This window comes from Pseudorca crassidens, chromosome 12, assembly GCF_039906515.1.
Source record: "Pseudorca crassidens isolate mPseCra1 chromosome 12, mPseCra1.hap1, whole genome shotgun sequence".
NCBI lineage: Eukaryota > Metazoa > Chordata > Mammalia > Artiodactyla > Delphinidae > Pseudorca > Pseudorca crassidens.
Window position 1 is genome coordinate 13,724,570 of NC_090307.1, and position 21,207 is coordinate 13,745,776.

At 34.1% G+C, this 21,207-nt stretch overlaps 1 protein-coding gene across 6 annotated transcripts in view; it reads right to left on the reverse strand.

Moving 5' to 3' along the window:
- The window catches only part of RELCH (RAB11 binding and LisH domain, coiled-coil and HEAT repeat containing), a 121,958-nt gene that overhangs the window by 38,508 nt on the left and 62,243 nt on the right, over positions 1-21,207 (reverse strand). For all 6 annotated transcript variants that reach the window (XM_067698903.1, XM_067698902.1, XM_067698901.1 and 3 more), the window contains 7 exons: positions 18,506-18,618; positions 14,340-14,430; positions 11,534-11,605; positions 7,332-7,472; positions 6,725-6,889; positions 4,379-4,526; positions 114-270 (listed from right to left, as the gene is read on the reverse strand). In XM_067698903.1, the coding sequence (XP_067555004.1) occupies positions 114-270; positions 4,379-4,526; positions 6,725-6,889; positions 7,332-7,472; positions 11,534-11,605; positions 14,340-14,430; positions 18,506-18,618 (887 nt within the window). The remainder of the gene's footprint in view (positions 1-113; positions 271-4,378; positions 4,527-6,724; positions 6,890-7,331; positions 7,473-11,533; positions 11,606-14,339; positions 14,431-18,505; positions 18,619-21,207) is intronic.

Genomic DNA, 21,207 nt, shown 5'->3' on the forward strand with positions numbered 1-21,207 from the left:
TTTTTTTAATATTTTGTTATATTTTGTCCCTCAGTGCCCAGGCTAAATATAGTGAGCTACCTTTCATTCAACTGATTGAGATGTACCAAATGAATACGGAGATGGTAACTTACAATTGATTGACAACCCATAGTAAACTCTCCCAGCCTGTTGTACCCTCGTGTTCCAGCTGGTAATCATAAAGTTGTAGCAGTACTGCCAATTGCTCACGACTTCCAATAATAGTAGACACATCTTGAAGAGGCGACATAGGCCGAGGGAACCTAGTCACTATAAAAATTAGAAGCGAAATAAATCACATAGAAAATGACAGTTTGGAAAGTTAGCTATTCTGTCAAAAGAAAAGTAAGGTTCTGCCTCCTAATATTTATTTAGCTTATTATAGACTTTAAATATAAAACGAAAATATATTAATTAAACCATTTTTAGAAAAAAATGAAATACAGTTGATCCCTGTACAATCAGGGGTTAATCTGCCTACAACTTACAGTCGGCCCTCTGTATCAGAGGTTCTTCCACATCCACAAATTCAACCAACCACAGACCATGTAGTACTATAGCATTAACTATTGAAAAGTATTCACATATAAGTGGACGTGTACAGTTCAAACTCCTTTTGTTTAAGGATCAACTGTAAATTTTTGTCATATGTGAACAAATTTAGCAAATCTCAAAAATTAGGATTTTATGAGACTAAATAACTAGTAAATGAATATTGTATGAAAGAGCTTGCCAGTGAAGAGTAAAATTTCACTTAAATTAAAATTGGCCACAAAATAAGATCTCAGCTAAAATATGGATTTGAATCTGGTTTTAAAAAAATAGAAATACTTGTAATTCCACCAGACTGTTTATGTCAAAAACTAATAACTATGATAAAATATTTCCTTCAGGCAGCAAGAAACTAATAGGTTGACAGCAGGGAAAAACTGTTTAATACCAGAGAATAATGACCTAAAATACATTAAAACTTGAGCTGAACAGGCTTCTTAAGTATTTAATCTCCAATATTAAATGATTTATTTAAAAAATGTTCCATAGTTTGATAAACATTAAGTTACTATAAAGTGTTAAAACCAGTGACCAGTAAGATAAAGCAAAATTATCATTAAAAAATGTATTATAAATATTATAACCAGAGTCTCATGTATATACTTTAAAAGTTTTGGGGGAAAAACTGAAAAAATTACTTTTAAAATTATGTAACTAAAACATTAGTATACTGTAAAATTTGAACACATCAATAAAATCTATGATTCTACAGATCATAATTAGATTCCAGGTTATTAAAGAACAGGGCTTAGATGGCTGTTAAGTGAATAATGCTACCAACAGCTCATTAACTGTTGAACAGAAATTCCTAATGGCCTAGCAACTCCTGCATAGAGGTTAACACCCTAAAAAGACACAATTAAGGATGCAGCATTTTCTCAAAACATATTAATGGTGTAATGATAATTATTAAACTTAAGAAAACATGAAATAACTTTAAAAGTGCTCAAAGACAAAATTAAGATGGTATTGTCCTCCTATGCTGCCCAAGGCTTTTAACAATATCTTAAGTACAGATAAAGGTTATCCCTTGCTAGCTGAAGTCACCTATTTGATATCATAATACACACACAAACAAACAAATAAATGAATTTAGGTAACATGGTATCCCATACTATCTGAGGTTTCTGCTTGAGTTGTCATTATCTCAACCTAGGAATCAAATAGATTTGGATGGTGAGGGATATCTGTACTTCATACTTCTATATTGTTGAAGCATATCTGATAATTTCAAAAAGGATTATATCATATTGGTCACAATCTGCGATACTATGATGGAATGTATCAATATATTATTCCTTCAAAAATACTGACAAATTATTGAAAAATAGTGGAACAGTTAAAAGTAAATCAGATAATGTCAAGATTTATTACAGGCAAAGTGAGGTCCAAAGATTTAAAGCTAGGTCCAATAGAAGCAAAACAATGTCAAGAAATAAGCAATTACTTGGATAACTCAGTTCTAACAGATAAGCAATCAGAATGGTTCAGGGATCTCAAAACATTATTCTATTTAAAAAGATTTTAAAAAATTTAAGCATCTAACTTGTAACCATACAGAAGAGTCCCCAGAATGCCATTTTAATAGGTATTTTATTGTCAAAAAATTACCACAATTATTCAAATCCAGCAAAATAACAACTGTTATGACTCTTCAATGTATTTCCCTCTCACTAGAATGTAAGCTCTTCATGGCAGAGATATTTGTCTGTTTTGTTTATGAGTGTATCCCAAGTGTTTAAAATAGTGCCTGACATAAATATTAGCTAGTGCTCTGGAATTTTCATAATGTAAAAGAAAACTATTAAATCTTCACTTGTAATAAACTGTATCCCAAATTATACAGATGGACATACAGATAGACACAGAGACATAGATATATAGATAGACTATATATATAGATAGATCTATATATATATATAGATATATAAGGATATAATATTTCCTCATTTATAATAAATGTATTATACCCTACATGTGAGAATAATAACATTAACATTTACAGTTACTATTAAAAGTCAGAGGGTCAAATTAAGTCAATAAGAACTTAAAAGATTATTTTTGGCATGATAAAGACATAATCACAAGGAAAGGTCACATAAACATCAGAAGGAATATGTTCAGGATGGTAAAGTAGTTTTGAAAATTTTCTATCTAATCTCTAACATGTGCTTGGCACGCAATAGGTGACATTTAAGAATTATTTGCTAAATGAATGAATGATAGCAAGTGCTGTGGGTTGAACTGTGTCTCCCTTAAAAATTTATATGTTGAAGTCCGAACCCCTAGAACCTCAGAATGTGACCTTATTTGGAAATATTGTTGTTGCAGATATAATTAGATAAGATGAAGTCATACTGGAATAGCGTGGACTTCTAATGCAATATAACTGATCTTATAAAAGGGAAATTTGGACCGAGACAAGTGCATGTGTGTGCACACACACACATGGAGAACGGAATGTGAAGGTGAAGGCAGAGACTGGGGTGATGTATCTACAAGCCAAAGAACACCAGAGATTGCCAGCAAACCACCAGAAGCGAGGAGAGAGGCATGAAACAGCTTTTCCCTCACAGCCTTCAGAAGGAACCAACCCTACTGATACCTTGATCTCAGACTTCGAGAGAGTTCACTTCAGAACTGTTAAACAATAAATATCTGCTGTTAAAGTACTAAGTTTATGGTACTTCGTTATGCTGGCCCCAGCAGAACAATACAGCAAGATAGAAAGAAAAAGAGAGGGAATTAGAAAGACAGGAAAGTCCCTAGGCAGATGAAGTGTCTTAATGAGTGAAGGGGTAGAACCTAAAGTAGCCAGCTGTGAGCGTTTTATGAAGATTTATCTTAAAAGTTTGAATTTTCATTCTCCTCAATATCATTAAAAAATATTAAACTAACTCTACCCCATCCATTCTCAATTTTCGAAGTAAAACTGGCATTCTAACAGTATACACCATTTTTATGCTGTGCTTTGTGTATTCTTGGACACACTGCTTCATATCCCAAAGATTATAGGTAGCCCTGTTTACTTTACATGAAAACTATAATTCTAAAAACACTGTGTGTTGATTTTCTCAATGGTATAATTCTTTTGTCTATCAGAAGCCCGTAAGAGACACGGCTAATTCACAAATCTGAAAAAGCTGCAAAGGAATCTCATACATAGTAATAACTTGTCTGTAGCCGTTTATCCTGGGGGTTAGGTGCAGTGGGGCTACCACGTACCATGGATCAAAGGTCACTTACTAGTTAGCTAGACTTTGAGCTAAGAAAATACTGGCTCTTGCTATCAATTTCATGTATTTCTGAAAATAAATCATATTCTTTTTTTGGAAAAAAAAGAAACTGTGCTGCGTATGCTTATATTCCTATCAAGGACATAGCAGGAAAGAGTAATTACATTTACCTTCCCCTACTGAAAATAAGATGAAATAGCTGGGGAAGAAAAAATATAAAGAAAGTGGAAATGAAAAGCTTCATAAACTGGTCCTGGTAACTATTAATTCAGCTCTATTAATGAAAGAAAACGTTTATTTCTGTCTTATAACACTGAAAAAAAGGCTATAATAAAAGGCTCTAGATTAAGAATGGAAAGAAAGTACAAATAGTATAAAACACTACCACGAGGCTTATCCATAAAAGATGAAGCCATATAGTTCACCCCAGATATCATACAATCTACGACCATGCAGTTCCACATGTATAATACATTTTAGTAATTATGCTGTCATATAAAGTGACTTTTACATTTTTAATCAGAAACGATTCTTTGGAAAGCTAAGCTGTTAATATTCTACATCTTCCTCCCATAATTTAAGTTCAGTACCTTCTATCTGTGGCACTTCACCATGAAGCTTGGCTTTGCTGGAGAAAGGTGCATTCTGGAGCACTAATGCAAAGAGAGATGGGATCAAGGACTGCAAGGCAGACAGATACATGTGGAGCTTATGTTCATCCAGCCCGTGCTCTCCTTCCTGAAATATAAGGAGGTGAAAGCTAACTTTAGACTTCTGAGGTTATGTATTTATGATGTTCTTCCTTTCTGTGGCAAACAATAAGACATTTAAGGACATGTATGTTAGACTCAAAGCATCACACCTAATGGAGATGACCATGAATCTTTTCTGAATTTCTCTGAGTATGAGAAAATGTGAAGTACTAAGGCATTGTGGAAGTAATAGAATCTTTTGTATGGAAAACTTTAGGGTGAACATCAGTCATTTCATTTGTATGGAACGTCTTTTAAAGGTCTTTTTCTTTTAAGAGGGTCTTATCTTTTGACATTTTATAAGTCAGGTTAAAGAAATTAAAGTGAGCCACAGGAATCATTTTAAATGCTCAACTGCTAAACGAGCAGGAGTACTTGCTATTCCTAACTTCTTTTATAGATTTGGTGACAACTGTATTTGCCAGCATTGGAAGCACTTTCAAATAATTCAATGTATAGATAAAATGTAGGAGAAGAAATGTCAAAAGAAAACAAAAGAAAGAGATAACAGAAAAAAAAAAAGAGTAAAAGGATCACTATGGTACACAGAAACCAAATATTAAAGTGAAAAATAGAATCATTAGAGAGGAAAGCATTTATTGCTGTTCAAATCCACTTGAGATGTCATTACTATATTATAAATAACAACTGTGTCAGAAATATCAGATATGTTAGTTTTTTACTATCAAGTTCTAAATTAGTTAATTTCTTCATGTAAGAATTACCTTGTGTGCTGAATACTGCAGCTACGTTTAGCAACAATGTGGAATTAGCTGTGTTATGAAATTGAACTAAAAAAAAAAACAGGTACAGGGCTTCCCTGGTGGTGCAGTGGTTAAGAATTCGCCTGCCAGTGCAGGAGAAACGGGTTCGAGCCCTGGTCTGGGAAGATTCCCACGTGCCGCGGAGCAACTAAGCCTGTGTGCCACAACTACAGAGCCTGTGCTCTAAAGCCCGCAAGGCACAACTACTGAGCCGGCGTGCTGCAACTACTGAAGCCCGCACGCCTAGAGCCTGTGCCCCGTAACGAGAGAAGCCACCACAATGAGAAGCCTGCGCACTGCACGAAGAGTAGCCCTGGCTCGCTGCAACTAGAGAAAAGCTCGCGCGCAGCAAGGAAGACCCAATGCAGCCAAAAATAAATAAATAAAATTTTATAAAACCCCAAAAAACAAAAAAACCAGGTACGGATAATTCTCAGATAGAAGGAATGCAAATATTAAAAAAAAAATACTTAAAAAAATTGCCTAGGTTTCATAAAAAGGAGTACTTCAGTATAGTCTATTTATAGTTTTCTTAACACCCATTTTGAAATTTATAGAAAAAATAGCCCAATTTTTAAATTAAATGAATACACGTGTATACATATAAGACTATCTACAGAGTAGTTAAAATACATTATGTTAAGAGCCTTTAAAATCTGGGGGTAAAAAGGGCAAGAGTTTGGTTTTAGAGACTGATATCAGATCCTGGTTCTGTCATTTGACAGCTTTGGGACCCTGAGCAAATTACTTTAACACTCAGTTTCCACACAAAAAACAAAATATAATTCAAATGGTTATAAGAATGAAATAACATACTTTATAAAGTATCTACCTTAATGGTACATAATCAATACGCATTAAAGAAATGTTTTTCTTCTAGACTTTAAAAGAGACTTTTAATACAAAAATTAGAACAAGAAGTTTCTATTGTTTCTTCAACTTTTCTTCAATTCTTTTACTTGGGAAGAATGGAAAGTTCCCTTTAAAAAGTCAGGACGTGAACTACTGCAGTGAAAAAAAGGTAACGCATTTTGACACTGTATAAATAAGAAAACTTTAGAGGCTCATATTTTAGTTATCTCTGCATTCTGGGAACTGATGCTGACACTTTATCTAAAATATTTAAGTCTTCAGAAGAGGCTAGGAAGAGGTAGCACTGTGAATAGTATACGAGTTAGTGCCACAAAGGTGCTATTTTAGCTAAAAAAAGGCAGACCATGCTCTTTCTCCTCTAGCTTCAGTCAAGCAAAACTTCCTCAAATCTCCCTTGGCTCCAGACCAACAGAGTCTTTAACAGGTAGTTAATTAGAATGTTCGCTAAGTGGTACTTTCTGTCTTTGTTCCCCCAACATTCTCTCAAGATGCCTTAGAACACACCTTTTAAATTTCTATTAACTATATAAATAAAGGAAGTATTTACCCTGAGAAGTTTTTCAATCTTGTTCAGCAATGTAGGTATAAGATGAGACTGTAAATTTCCAAGTTCTGTAGTCCAGGCAGCATAAGCTGGTAAAAATACTTGATGTGTTGCACTAACTACTCTTTCTGAGGGGTCACCCAAGGCTGACAGCAACAGTTCAAAACCCTGCCAAAAGGAAATAGGCAAAATGTAGATTAAAAAAAAAAAAACCTAAAAAACATAATAATATGTAATAAATATACACTGCAGTACATGTAGCAGACATTTTAAGCAAGAAAGAAAACCATTCATAATCCTATCCTTCCCAATTTCTTTAAAGAAAAATGTCATTTATCCGTTGATGGGAAAACCAAAGAGAAAGGGTGGTAACATGGCATACTTGTTGCCAATTTACCGCCAGAAAGCTGTGTCAGATACTATAAATGAATCAAAGCATCTCCTCCTTGAAATAGCAGAACTGAAACCAGGCAGCCAACTTCAACCGGTTAAAGTTGACACGTCTGCCATCCCTACTATAGATTATAGAATATCTGAATCAGAGATCTGGAATATTATACTATTTGGAATTTTATAATGAAATAAATGGGATTCGTTCTGAAAAACATACCTGTTGATATTTGTCTGGATCATCAATGTATCCCATAATGATACCGAGGCTTTTGATCACAGCTTCTCTTACCAAATCTGCCTTATCTTCCATTAACATCTGTTGCAACATTGAAAGAACCAAGGAGCTACGGATTTCTTTCTGAAAATAAACAGGAACATGTTTTACTATTTATTTACACTAGCAGCAGAAAAGGATAGAAAATGAGATATCCATGTATTCAAAATCTAGATTAAATATATATTAACATGTTGCTATGTTTGCTTCAAGTCCTCATTTTTGAAAGACATAAGACATTAGAGATACAGCTGAAATATCACTCTTCTCCACCCTCTCCCCCTTCCTCCAACTCCCTCTCTAAAGATAACATCTACCCTGAACTTGGTATTAATCATCTCCCAGCATATTTTTGTATTTTTACTAAATATGTGTCAATCCCTCAAACCTTTACAGTGCCCTTTTGGCCAATCAACAGTCAACACTCTGCTATAAACAGACAATGACTCTTCTACCACTACCTGTACAACTCAGATAAGAGCACTGACAGTCATAACAATAGGAGGGATTACAAAAATCACTCTGGTAAGCAAAACATTTGCCTGGGGTAGGAGTATGGAAACATAAAATCCTGGTGTTCTGTTTTCTGAAGAACTGAGAAAAAATATTAAAACAGGATGATGAAACATGAGAGTAAACTTTAAAAGTGCTTAAAAAACTGTGTTGATATTTTCAGATGCTATTTAATATAATGTCAACCACTGTTGTGTCTTAATTTCACACAATTTTTTCCCCATGGTTTTAGCCTAATTAATGTCTGAGGTTAGAATAAAGTGTTATTGTTATACAAATTCTTGCCCTTCCTCCTCTTTTTTTGTACCATTATTGTAAGTTGACAAATTTATAAAATGCTTTAAACTTGTTTAAGTTACTTTTACATATAATAGTTAAAATAAAAGGATATGATCATTTTCATAAATTTACAGTGTGATCTGGTATGCAAAGCAAAGTCTTAAAAGACATTTTTAAATGACCTAGCTTTTGTTTTGACTTTTAGAGACAAAAATATATGTTAAGTTTAGCAAATTTTGGTTACATTTAGGTTGGTGAATATGCCTTTTGGTACAGCCTTGTTTATTTATCCTTTAGGCTAAAATTGCTCCCCCCAATTTTTTTTAAAGTGTATTAAAAGGGCTTTTTGGTTAATATCAGCACAGGCAAAAGGACAGAGGTGAGTAAACTTCAGCTGGGTATTTGCTTTGCAATGATCTAGCCTGAGGTCAACTGTGGCAGTTAGTTTCAGCATGCTAAGGGAACCCACAGGACAAGTCAGGATGCTTTACTCCATTTAAGCCATGACCACACTGAGGTTTTACTGTTACCAGTTACAGTGGGGAACAAGAAAGTGGAGGTCCATGTAGGAAACATTAAGTCCATTATTAATACTGCTTAGCATTCTAGTACTAGGAGCAGTGTGGAACAGTTTCCTTCTTCTTTGATAGCATGTGATGTTCATCTCTGTCTTGGAACAATAAATAATAGGATGCTCAAACTCACTCATGTATCACAACAATAAGATAATTTTCTCTTAAAAGATAGGCAAACATTAAAAATAAAGTGATTATGCCCAGTTGAAGTATGGTAAGATAAGAACTCCAACGCACTGTTGACAGGAGTACAATCTGTGCTATCTTGGTTGGGGGCAATTTAACACTGTCAAAATAAAAAATGCAAATGTTAAAAGCAGCAAGAAACACAGGTATTAATGGTTTGTGAAATTTAAAAATGAAGATTCCCTTGTGTACATTTTTAAATTTCACATACTGTTAATATCTCTGTATTTTGCTTCTTTTAACACACAGAGTAATTAATTCTGGGTAAGAAAAATTTAAAGGATGTAAAAATGCAAGCTGGTAATATGCATAAATTTTTATTCTCTGTAAGTATTAATTAAAAATCATTACCCAAAGATGTAATCTTTGGGGATAATGACTAGGGTCAGGGAAGTCTTTGACTTTCATTTTATTCTTTTCTATACTGCATGAAAATTTATTTTTAACAAAATAAAAAAAATGTTACTGGAAGTGAGACTATGAATTATTCTTTATATTCTTCTGAATAAAAACCCAAAATTTTTATTTATTTATTTTTAAAATTTATTTTATTTATTATTTTTGGCTGTGTTGGGTCTTCGTTGCGGTGCGCGGGCTTTTCATTGTGGTGGCTTCTCCTGTTGTGGGCCACAGGCTCTAGACGTGTGGGCTTCAGTAGTTGCAGCACATGGGCTCAGTAGTTGTGGCTCGCGGGCTCCAGAGCACAGGCTCGGTAGTTGTGGCACATGGGCTTTGTTGCTCTGCGGCATGTGGGATCTTCCTGGACCAGGGATCGAACCCGTGTCCCCTGCATTGGCAGGTGGATTCTCAACCACTGGGCCACCAGGGAAGCCCCAAAATTTTACTTTTTAAAAAGACAATTGACTATTGGTTTCTCACTCTTCACCAAAGATTATGAGGTAACAGTAAATGCAACATAAACAGCTCCTGTATTATACAATTCCAATTTTTGTACCCCTTTAAAAGAACAATCTTACAGAAAGGACCCTTTAAGGCAGGGGTCAGCAAACTTTCTGTAATGGGCCAGATGGTATATACTCTTGGCTTTGGGGCCAAAAAGTCTCTGTTGCAGCTATTCAGCTCTGCTGCTGCAGTGTGATAGCGGACACAGACAATACACAACAAATGGGTGTGCTTGTGTACCAATAAAAGTTTATTTGTAAAAACAGGCTGTGGACTAGATTTGGTTCCAGGCTGTATTTTGTCAAGCTCTGCTTTAAACTATGGTTGTTTAAATTAAAATAATTTTTGATGTCACCTCATTTCTCTACCCCTTCTAAGCCCTTGACCTATGGGAAGATACCTAAAAGGGGCACAACAGTGCAGTGGTTCTCAATCTTTTGGTGGCAGGATTCCTTTAGTCATTTAAAAATTAATGAGCACCTCAAACAGCTTTTGTTTGGGTGGGTAATATCTATTGACATTTATCATATCAGAAATAAAATAAGAGAAATTAAAAATGATTAATCATTAAAAATAAACTCATTAAAGGTTAACATGAATAATGAAATTATAATTTTAATGAAAATAACTAATCAAAAAATTAGTGAGAAGAATGGTGTTGTTTTATATTTTGTGCAAATCTCATTGATGTCTGACTTAAAAGAAGATAGATCCTCTTAACTGCTCAGCATTCAACTGTGTTGTACTGTTTTGGTTGAAGTATTTGAGAAAATCTGGCCTCACACAGACATATAATTGAAAAAGGGAGAGGTATTTTCATAGCCTCTTCTGATGAGAATAGAAGCTGTCAAGCTCACAGTGGTGAATACAAGTTTTCCAAAATTCTTGTTCTCACTTATAAGTTCCAGTTTTATCACTGTCAATGAATGCTGTCTACTTGTTTTCCTTGAAATGACAGGTTCCATTTCATTCATTTTCATGAAAATGTCTGTCAAAATCCCAAGTTTGAATAACCACAGCTTTTTTTAGTGGTCTGTCAACTAAAACTGGTTTAGCTTACAACTCGAGTGCTTTTCCTGAAACAGCCATCATAGTTCAGAATGCAGCAAAAGGGCTTGATATGAGTATCTTCCATTTTATTACACAGAATATTAAAATGATGCATACTTAGGGTCAAAATTTAGTAGAATTAATAATTTTACTGATTCACCAAGCTTATTTTTAAGTGAAACTGACTTTTTCTGAGAGTGCATGGCAGCGAAGAATACAATCATTATCTGTCTATTTGGGTGTCACTGCCTTGATCAGTGCTAATGCACTGGCATTGTTGCCCATTACAGCTTTTGCACTAACAGTGTAAATGTCAACACAGAGAAAAAGTCAAAAAATGTTTCAATATTCTCATGAAAATAATTTTCATCTCATGGGACCCCCAGGGTCCTCAGACCACACTTTGAGAATTGCTGATGAGGTTTAATATATTTATACTCATGCAAAATCAATGGTTAATGTACCTATCTGTCTGCAGTGCCATATCGTGTCAATGTGAGCCTTCTCTTTTTGGCTCATCTTTTTCCTTTGTTAGGACAGAATTTGGATTCAACTGTATAATTAGACACCTGAAAAAAAGGTTTCTCTATTGTTACAAAAGGAAGAAAAAGGTTTTTAAGAAAAAATTACAATTCTTACAGGAAGGTAAGGTGCCAGTGCTCCACAAGATTCCGCCACAAGCAATCTTCTTTCTGGGTATTTGTGATTAATCTAGAGTAAAAAATAAATAAATCAAGCATAAACAACATACCCTCCCTTCCTCCAATAGAGAATTATTTTTCACCATAAATCCTGTTAGGAATGCAATAAAGCTTCTTTCTTTTCCACTTCGGGGATCCCTATACCTGGATCAGGATTAAGGGAATCAGGGAGAGCCTAAAAAATGAGGTCACAGGGGTTACCTGTTAAAGAGAAAGAAGATAAAGCAAAGATGAAAATATGGCAAGGTGTCTAGAGATTGTGGGCTTGCCCAAGACTAAGCTTTCCTTAGGATGTCAGGAGCAACATTCTCCTTCCCTAGCAACATTAGTATATTTTTAAATTTGGAAGACCCAGCTTCTAGATATTTACTGATACAGTCTACAATATGTGCCAGGAATGATTGCTCAGTCCTCTTTTTTTACCTCAGGGATTAGGACGTAAATTAATCGATGATTTAACCAGAGCCCTTGACTGGTGTTATGATTTTGTTTTTAAAGTAAGCAGACGTCAATTCATTCCTGTTTGCATATGCAAGATGATGGGGTTTTGCTACTGTAATGACTACACTGAACCATAACAAAAAATAACAAAAACAAAAAAATGACACATACTGGGTTTTGTTCCCATATGTCTTCTTCATAGAATATAAATCTTTCTTTGACTGGAAAAGAAGTGTATCTGTTCTCATATTCCCATATGAAAAGGTGACATAATTCATTAATGTATTGGATGCCTAAAATTAAGAAAAGAAATTATGTAGCAATCTACTGGGCAACAAACTGGAGGTAGGCGGCTAGATAGATCACCAATATCCATGTTTATTCAGGTTACAGAAGAGGTGGCGGTAGAGACGTTGGTAACTGACATCTCTGAATAAAATTTAATCCAGAAATAGTAACCTCAAAACAAAATGGTTTCAATGTCATAGTATGCAATATGTAAACTTCGATTTTACTTTCCTTTAGTCTAGCAAAATGAGTCTCAAAATTAAATGTACACACAACAATCAACTGTATTCCTATATATTGGTGATAAACAGAAAATTTAAAAAATTCTATTTACAATAGTATTAAAAAGAATAAAATACTCAGGAATAAATTTTAAAAGTGCATAAGTGATATTCTGAAAACTATAAAACATTACTGAAAGAAATTTTAAAAGACCTAAATAAATGGAAAGACATCCTAAAATTCATGGATTGAAAGGCTATTAGGATGGCAACATTCTCCAAATTGATCTACAGATTCAACACAATCCCTATAAAATTTCAGCTGGCTTCTTTGCAGAAACTGACAGGTTGATCTTAAAATTCATACAGAAATTCAAGGGACCCAGAATACCTAAAACAATCTTTAAGTACAAGAACCAATTCAAGGGGTTGGGGTTTCTTTGGGGGGGGTGATAAAATTCTTCTAAAATTGACTGTGGTGATGGTTGTGTAGCTCTGTGACTACAAAAACCACTGAATTGTACAGTTTAAATAGATGAATTGTATGCTCTCTGAATTACATCTCAATAAAAGTTAAAAGAAGAAAATGGAAAAAACTATTTAAAAATTGCATATACATATGTATAACTGTACAGAATTGTAAATTCAAAGTTATATATGTTGTTTCCAAGTTAATTTGACTTTTCAGTGGTTACAGCCTAACCCTAAATTAGTATGCACTATAATCTCTAGATGATATATGGATTTTCAGAGATAATATGGATATATATAATGTTCCCTTTTAAATAATGAATCTAGATATGACTCCACTAAATTCTAAAGAAAAAAATGAATACTCAAAGAAAATGGGAACAGAATTCTAAAAGACCATAAACTTTAGCGATATTCCAGAGGCTAATAATTTTTCTTAAGAATAAGTGACAAAGCTAGTATAAATAAGGCCATGCAATTTGTCTTCATAAGTAAGAAATCCATCTTTTTAAGATGGAAGAATAAGTTACTTAATGACCTAAATATGGAATCTAGAAAGTCAAAGATTCTGAGTTCTAGCGAGGACTGGAATATTACAATTCAACATAAAACCAGAAGTATTGTTAGTAAATAGTGAGTTGAAATATAAATATATATAAACCTCCTACATCAAAGGTTTACACTTTATATTCTGTATATACTTGTAATATATACAAGTATACAATATATACAGATACGATTTCTATTATCTACCTACCTACCTACACATACACACAACCTCTTGCTTTCCCTTGAACTCATTAGTTTGTATATTTTTCATATTTTGTATCTCACTTGATTCAGATCCTTGAACTCAGGAATTTTTGTATTTTGTCTCATTGGATTCAGATTCTTGTCTAAACATCCCTTTCTCAGAGATTTCTTCTCTGACCACCCTTTCTAAAACAGTACTCCCTATCACTCTCTAACCCTTAGCCTACCTTTTTTTTTCTTCATAGTTTATAAATTACAAGACATCGTTTCATTTATTTGTTTACTCTTACCTCTCCACTAGGATGTCATTGTCTTTTATTCACCACTGTATCCCTAGTGACTACAACAGTACCTGGCAGTGGAAATAGTGTTAAGTATTTGTTGGAAGAACGAATAAAGCAAAGCATCCCGGAGCTTTCTTAAGGACTATTAAATCACTGTGCTGGGTTATAGAAACAGTAGCATAATTTATATCCCACATATTTCCTAATAGCATTTTTAAAAGATAATATGAACATTTATAATAAATTAGAATACAATAGCTAGGGAAAACCCAGTACAATTATTTACCTGTTCCCAACACTGTGGTAAAAGTTCAGCTTCTACACGTGTTGGACCAACATGACGTGCAAATGCCACACAACCTGTCAGTATCATTTGCCTGAAAGATAATACAGATGAATAAAGATTCGTATTTGCATAGAAAGCACAACTAGGACAAAGAGTTAAAAAGAGTCAGCTCCAATTAACATGAAGTACAATATTTTTGTACAATTTGTACAATATTTTTGTACAAATTCAACTTTTCACAATGGACGGGCTGCCACCATCCAGCAGTGGCAAAACCATTTGTGAGAGATGTTGTGAAGGGATTCTCTACTGGTGTGAAGCTGAATCTCATAACCTCCTAAATTAACTTCCCACATATACATTCTGAGATTATAATATGTTTAAAGCTTCAGTTTCTAATGAATTTCAGTTTCTAGCTACTAAAACAATCAGTGATTATTTTCCCAGTATTTCTATAATTAAAAACTATGATGTCATATTGGTAAAATGATATTTATTTTTTATTTAAAAAAATTTAAAATTTTTATTGAAGTATAGCTGATTTAAACTTATTTATTTATTTATTTTTAGTTGCATCGGGTCTTTGTTGCTGCGCGTGGGCTTTCGCTAGTTGCGGCGAGTGGGGGCTGCTCTTCGTTGTGGCGCGCAGGCTTCTCACTGCGGTGGCTTCTCTTATTGCGGAGCACGGGCTCTAGGTGCAGGGCTTCAGTAGTCATGGCTCCCGCACTCTAGAGCACAGGCTCAGTACTTGCGGCGCACGGGTTTAGTTGCTCCGTGGCATGTGGGATCTTCCCGGACCAGGGCTCCAACCCGTGTCCCCTGCATTGGCAGGTGGGTTCTTAACCACTGAGCCACCAGGGAAGCCCAAAATGATATTTCTTAAATGAGAATTTTTGGTATTGCACCCAAGATAACTGTGGTAGGCAGCTTCTGACATGGCTCCTAATGAGGTCCATCTCCTGATATTCATGCCCTTGAGTAATCCCATCTCCTTGAGTGTAGACTGGACCCAATGATTTGCTTCTAATGAAAAGAATAATGGCCAAAGTGATGGTATGTCACTTAGGAGATCAGATTACAAAAGCCTGTGATATCCATCTTGTGAGACACTCTCTTCTGCCTTCTCAGCTGGCAGGCTTTGATGAAGACACTGCCATGTTGGACAGTTTCATGTGGCTAGAAACTAAAGGCAACTTCTGGCCAAAAGCCAGTGAGGAACCGAGGCCCCCAGTCCAAAGATCCATAAGAAACTGAATCCTGTCAACGACAAAGCTTAGAAGCAAATCCTTCCCCCATGGACCTTGAGGTGGCTGTAGCCGCAGCCAACACCTTGACTACAGCTTTATAAGAGACCCTGAAGAAGAAGACCCAGATAAATTGACCCACATAAACTGTGTTATTTTAAACCACTTTCTTTTGGGGTAATTTGTTATGAAATAATATATAAATAACTAATGTGATAATTTCATTTGAATTGATAGATATATAATTTAAATTTTTAAATAAGATTTTTCACTCTTCAGAATGAAGTTCCATTTAAAATGACTCTGAAAGGCAGAATTGCAAGTTTTTTTACTTTTGATTGACTATGACTTCAAAACAGTAAAACCTGATTAAAAAAAAAAAAGTATGTTTTCCATAGATGTTTCAAAGTAGCCAACTTTAAGGAAAACCAAAATAGAACGTTTAATTCATACTAATTATAAAAGCCCAGGCATTACTCATTGCTGTTTCTCAAAATACATCAATTTAACTTAAACTGAATAAGGACCTTACATTTCTATTTAGTTCAGCCAAGTTAGCTACAACTGTTCTCTCAGGCTGAGGAGAATAATAACAGACAAAAAGCATCTGGACAATGAGAAGGGAAATGTTGAGCCAATAAGTCTTCATTGTATATTGCAGCTTCTCCTCACCATAACCTTGTAATTTTTATCTATCTGATTTCCCTTTATATCATTGTCTTCTATGCCTGTTTCTCAACTTTTCTTTTGTTTTTCTATTTTCTCCTACTTTAGGAAGGCAAATAAAGTGAATAAAATAAAAATAGAAAAAGAAATTCCCAAGCTTTAAGACAACATGTTAGCTGCCTGTTCCCACTGAAAATTTCCAAATGTCTGATCATTTTTACCCCCATAGTATATTAAAATAATGAGAAGTCATATATGTAGGTTCTAGAAAAATCTGATAATTATAGTAAATGAACTTTGGTGAAATTTAAGCATTTCAAACACACATAAGAAGTATATACTTATACAAGAGCTTCATGTAAAATGACTTTAAATAATGAGTCACCATCACTATACTAAAGATGTACGAACTTGATTAAAAAATGTTAGTCCCCTCAAAACAAACTTCTTAGTCAGCAGAGTTAAGATTCAAAATTCTAAAAAACAGGACAGTTTTGAAATACATTTGAAAACAGAAAAGATCAGACGGTCTACAGATTTTTAACAGCACTGGAAACAGGCTCCTGTGATAGTAAAAATAAACACTGTTCTTACTTGTAGAAAATCATAGGATAGGAATTATTTGACACAGGTAGAAATATGGTGTTAGTTATGGCTGTTAGCATAGAACTGCCAAAATGTACTACTATCGCTCGTAAAATTAAGTTTCTCTTAGGATGCAAGGAAGCTTGAGATTCATTAAGTAACAACTGATTATATTTCAAACATATCATGCTAACTTAAAATTTTTGCTTTGTTAGTTATTCATATATATAGTTAATAAATTGATTAGTTTATTTTAATAAATAACTTTGTTTCTGTAAGGTGAAAGATTTAAGAGTGAAAATGAGTGTTTAAATCCTGACATATCTTGACCTGAAGTAAGGCTATAGGTACTTTTGGCCACCAGGCGGCAGCTGTTAGCTCTACATGCAGTCTATGAAAACAGGCTATGTAGAACTAGAGGTTGCCTTGCAAATCTAAAAATGACAATGTAATAAGTGGTATTTAATTGTTAACTAAGTTACCAAGATAGGGAATAGTATTTTTCAAGGAGAAAATAAAATATTAATTTTCCTATATAGCACCATCGAATTGTCCTTAGAAAATTTTAAGTTTGCAATGAATGGAACTTGATTGAATTTCCCTTATTTCCATTTGACTAGCATGTAGATTAATCTTGACTGGACCCTGGAAAAACATGTTTCTCTGCTTGCTCAGGTATATTTTGGTAAGGGTAGGAAAGAGATATATGCTTATAGAGTTTTAAAGTCTACATGACTTTTTATTCTCATAGTGGAGAGATTCCTTGTGTTTAAAATTTTGAGCTTCATTTGTCTTATGGTTCACTTTTATGATTTTCCAACATTCTCAGAAGAGGTAAAAACTGTAACAGTAAAACAAGTACTGAAATTATATAAAGTTACCTAATCATAATGTATAATTCTATTTTTTGCAAAAGTATAAGCAAAAATTATTTCTTTATTAAGATAGAAAATTACTATGTAGAAAAACATTTCAATAGCTCAATCTTATCCAACTGGTGCTTAGTCTACCTACCCATCCACCGAGATGTTTCGTTCACAGTCACACTTGCACAGCTTCACCTAGTATTTAAAGGTCTTACCTTCTGAGGCAGACCTCTATCACTGTTGCTTGATCAAAACCCATTCCCCTTTCTTCCAGAGAGTCTCTCGATGTGTGGCCCATCCCCCCACCACCATCAGGTATAACTCATTTCCCCATTCAGGCATCCTTGATTGTGGGTATTTGACTCAGGACTAACCAAAACACTGTATCCCTTTAGCCACACAGAAACTGCTTTACAGATAGCTCAGTGATGCAAACATTCATATATTAAATATTTTATTTCTTGTAAAGCATAACCATGAAGAGGCCATGCTGTATCTAGTTCATCTGTGGGGAAAAGGGGAAATATTTAGTTCCTGGAAATCAAATGTGAAAGATAAAAGCAAAGAAATATCAGAATTAGAAATCCAAAGGTAACTAACACAAAAGTGTACAAATTCAACATGAGTAGTTGAAATGACAAGAATGAAAACACTGCAGGGCACTGTGAACAAGGTCAGTGTTTCCTCTGTTTATTAAAATAGATATTAGAAAGAAAAGATGGCATTTATATTAAAATGCTAATCATGATGCCAAATTAATAAGTCAACATTATATTTATTTACCAAAGAAGTGGTCATAACCCACCTTTGCTCATCATCTGGTCTCTTGATCAAATTGAAAAGTATGTGGAGAAGCTGATCTCTCTCTTTAGGCTCGGGATGTAGGCAGGCTGTACACAATATGAGGGGGATCAACTCCTAAAGAAATATGAAGGTGGAAAAAGTCAAAGTAAAAATGCATTGCAGAATATTCTTTTTTTCCCCAATGTATTCTTAAATGGACATTTAAAATGAAATAAACCTCAGCGTATAAAGGAGCAAATTTTAACTTTGTAAGGCTGATAATTCAAGAGAAAACACTGAAACATATATTTTTATGTTGGTTGTGCAGAAGATGCAGATCACAACGTAATAAAGTAACTTAAAATTCAAATAACCTTGTTTTCTTATCCAATACTTCCCAAGGGTCTATTAGTTTTTAAACTAAATAACATTCTATCTTACTATAAGCTGATATAGTAGTTTTAATTTTGTGAGATTTTTGGGTTTTTTTTTTTTTGTTTTTTTGCGGTACGCGGGCCTCTCACTGTTGTGGCCTCTCCAGTTGCGGAGCACAGGCTCCGGACGAGCAGACCCAGCGGCCATGGCTCACGGGCCCAGCTGCTCTGCGGCATGTGGGATCTTCCTGGACCGGAGCACAAACCCATGTCCCCTGCATCAGCAGGCGGACTCTCAACCACTGCACCACCAGGGAAGTCCAGTAGTTTTAATTTTGAAAGTGTTTTTAAAAAAACACTTGCAGAAGTTAACTATACTTTAAAACTTAAAATGATAACAGAAAATAAAGACAACTCGTCCCACTTCCATAAGCACCATATAATCTTTCTTAAGATTAGATATAATTAATAATTTTGTAACCTTAGCACCTAACCTAGTGGCTAATTTTAAAGACCATTTCCACAGATGTTGAATGCTCTCAGTACAACTACAAAATGTTAGTAGAAATGCTTTATGCTGAAATGAAAATTTTTAACAATATTTTGTTTGTTGCACTTTCAACATGCAGAGGTAAATTCAATATTTTCAAGGAAAGTAATAGACAAAAGTTTATTTCTCTCTTCCAAAGAAGTATTTGAAAATTAAAGTTGTTTCCCATTTTAATTAAATTAAGACTAAATTCTAAAATATATTCAAAGGATATTAATGTTTTTCATTTTTGGAATAGATTTTCAAATCTAATGAAATAAAAGTCCAAAAGTGATAAAATATTTTTGGAGAGAAATCCTCTAACTTACTTTGCAGATATTTTAAAGAAATCACTATGATGTAATAGAAAGGGTAGAATGATTACTCCCATTTCTTTTTCCCATCTGCCTCCCTACCCACCAAAAAGTACTAGCAGATTTAAAATAGGAATTGATCACTGCATACTAATACATGGTACCTTGAAGAAAAGTCTACACTGTAGGAGAAGTATCTTCCTATTTTGAAGATGCTCCCTTAGAAACAGATGATACGCTTTTTAGAGGAGTTGAGACTGAAACTTAAAGGCGTGACTAGAAGTCCTTTCCATTATTTCTAACATCTTTATATATTACGCTAAAATTATAATTACTCAGTATAATTCTAAATTGAAAGTACAAAGATGTAGACAAGAAGAGCTAAGAATAAATCTGAGAAGCAAAAAGAAATTCAAAACATTTATTCTGCCATCTTTCTATTTAGGCACCTCTGTACATTTTAGATTAGTGAATAACTGAAAAGCAAAAGAAATAAAAAATAATTAGGGAAAATAATTTTGCACTGGGAATGGAACAGTATGCGTATGGATCCTATATTGTTATATAATGTTTCCACAGATGCTTAATATGTTGCTTGATGGGTAAGTCTTGACTTTGGAGGAGAAAATAAACAACCTTTTATAAAATATTAGGGTAGAAGACCATTAATATCAAGGATCCTTAAGGATTCCATTGAGGCTGCTAAGAGCCAATGGTACTAATAAGAGGACTAAGACTGCACATCAGCATATCACACTGAGAGTAAAACTTTAAGGATGAAAAAGTAGTTATTCTAGAAGGCACTAACAAAAAGAGAAAATATTTTAATGCCTGAAAATGAAAAAGACCCTAAATATTTTATTTGTACTTTCCCCTCATGTCAGACCTTTCTCTCCCATGGGTTTTCTTGCTTCCTCACAACCCTTCTTCCTGCTTTCCAATCATCTCCAAATATACACTCTTATATTATATTATTCCATTCTCTTCCTATTGTATTACTCTTTTAAAAAATAAAGTTATGAAATATAGGTAAGATATTTGCTATAATTGCAAATACATGCATATACACTCTGTTTAAAATATAGAACAATAAATAGCTTCTTTATCTCCATAACAAGTATACCAAAATAGCTGTTGTTGTTTACTTTTTGTGCCTCACATTTTCTTTTCCTTTTCTCTTTATTTTAAAATCATGAGGCTTAGTGATTCTTAATCGAAGAGGAAGTTTATGTCATACATTAATATAAAGAATCTTTTAACTGGAATATGGCTATAGATGTGCTAAACCGAGAACCCTGAACTTGGAGGAGCTAGAAGAGCTCCTGCCTCAATACTTCTTAGTACCAAAGAACCTAATGAAAACCACGAATTTCTCTGATTTTTAGTTTCCTCAAGTGAAATATATAGGAATTAATTAAGATTAGCGCAGAAATCAAAAATTCTTTATCTTTACATATATTTCTGTATTTTTCTTATCTATGGCTAATGGGATTGTTAATTTTTCCTT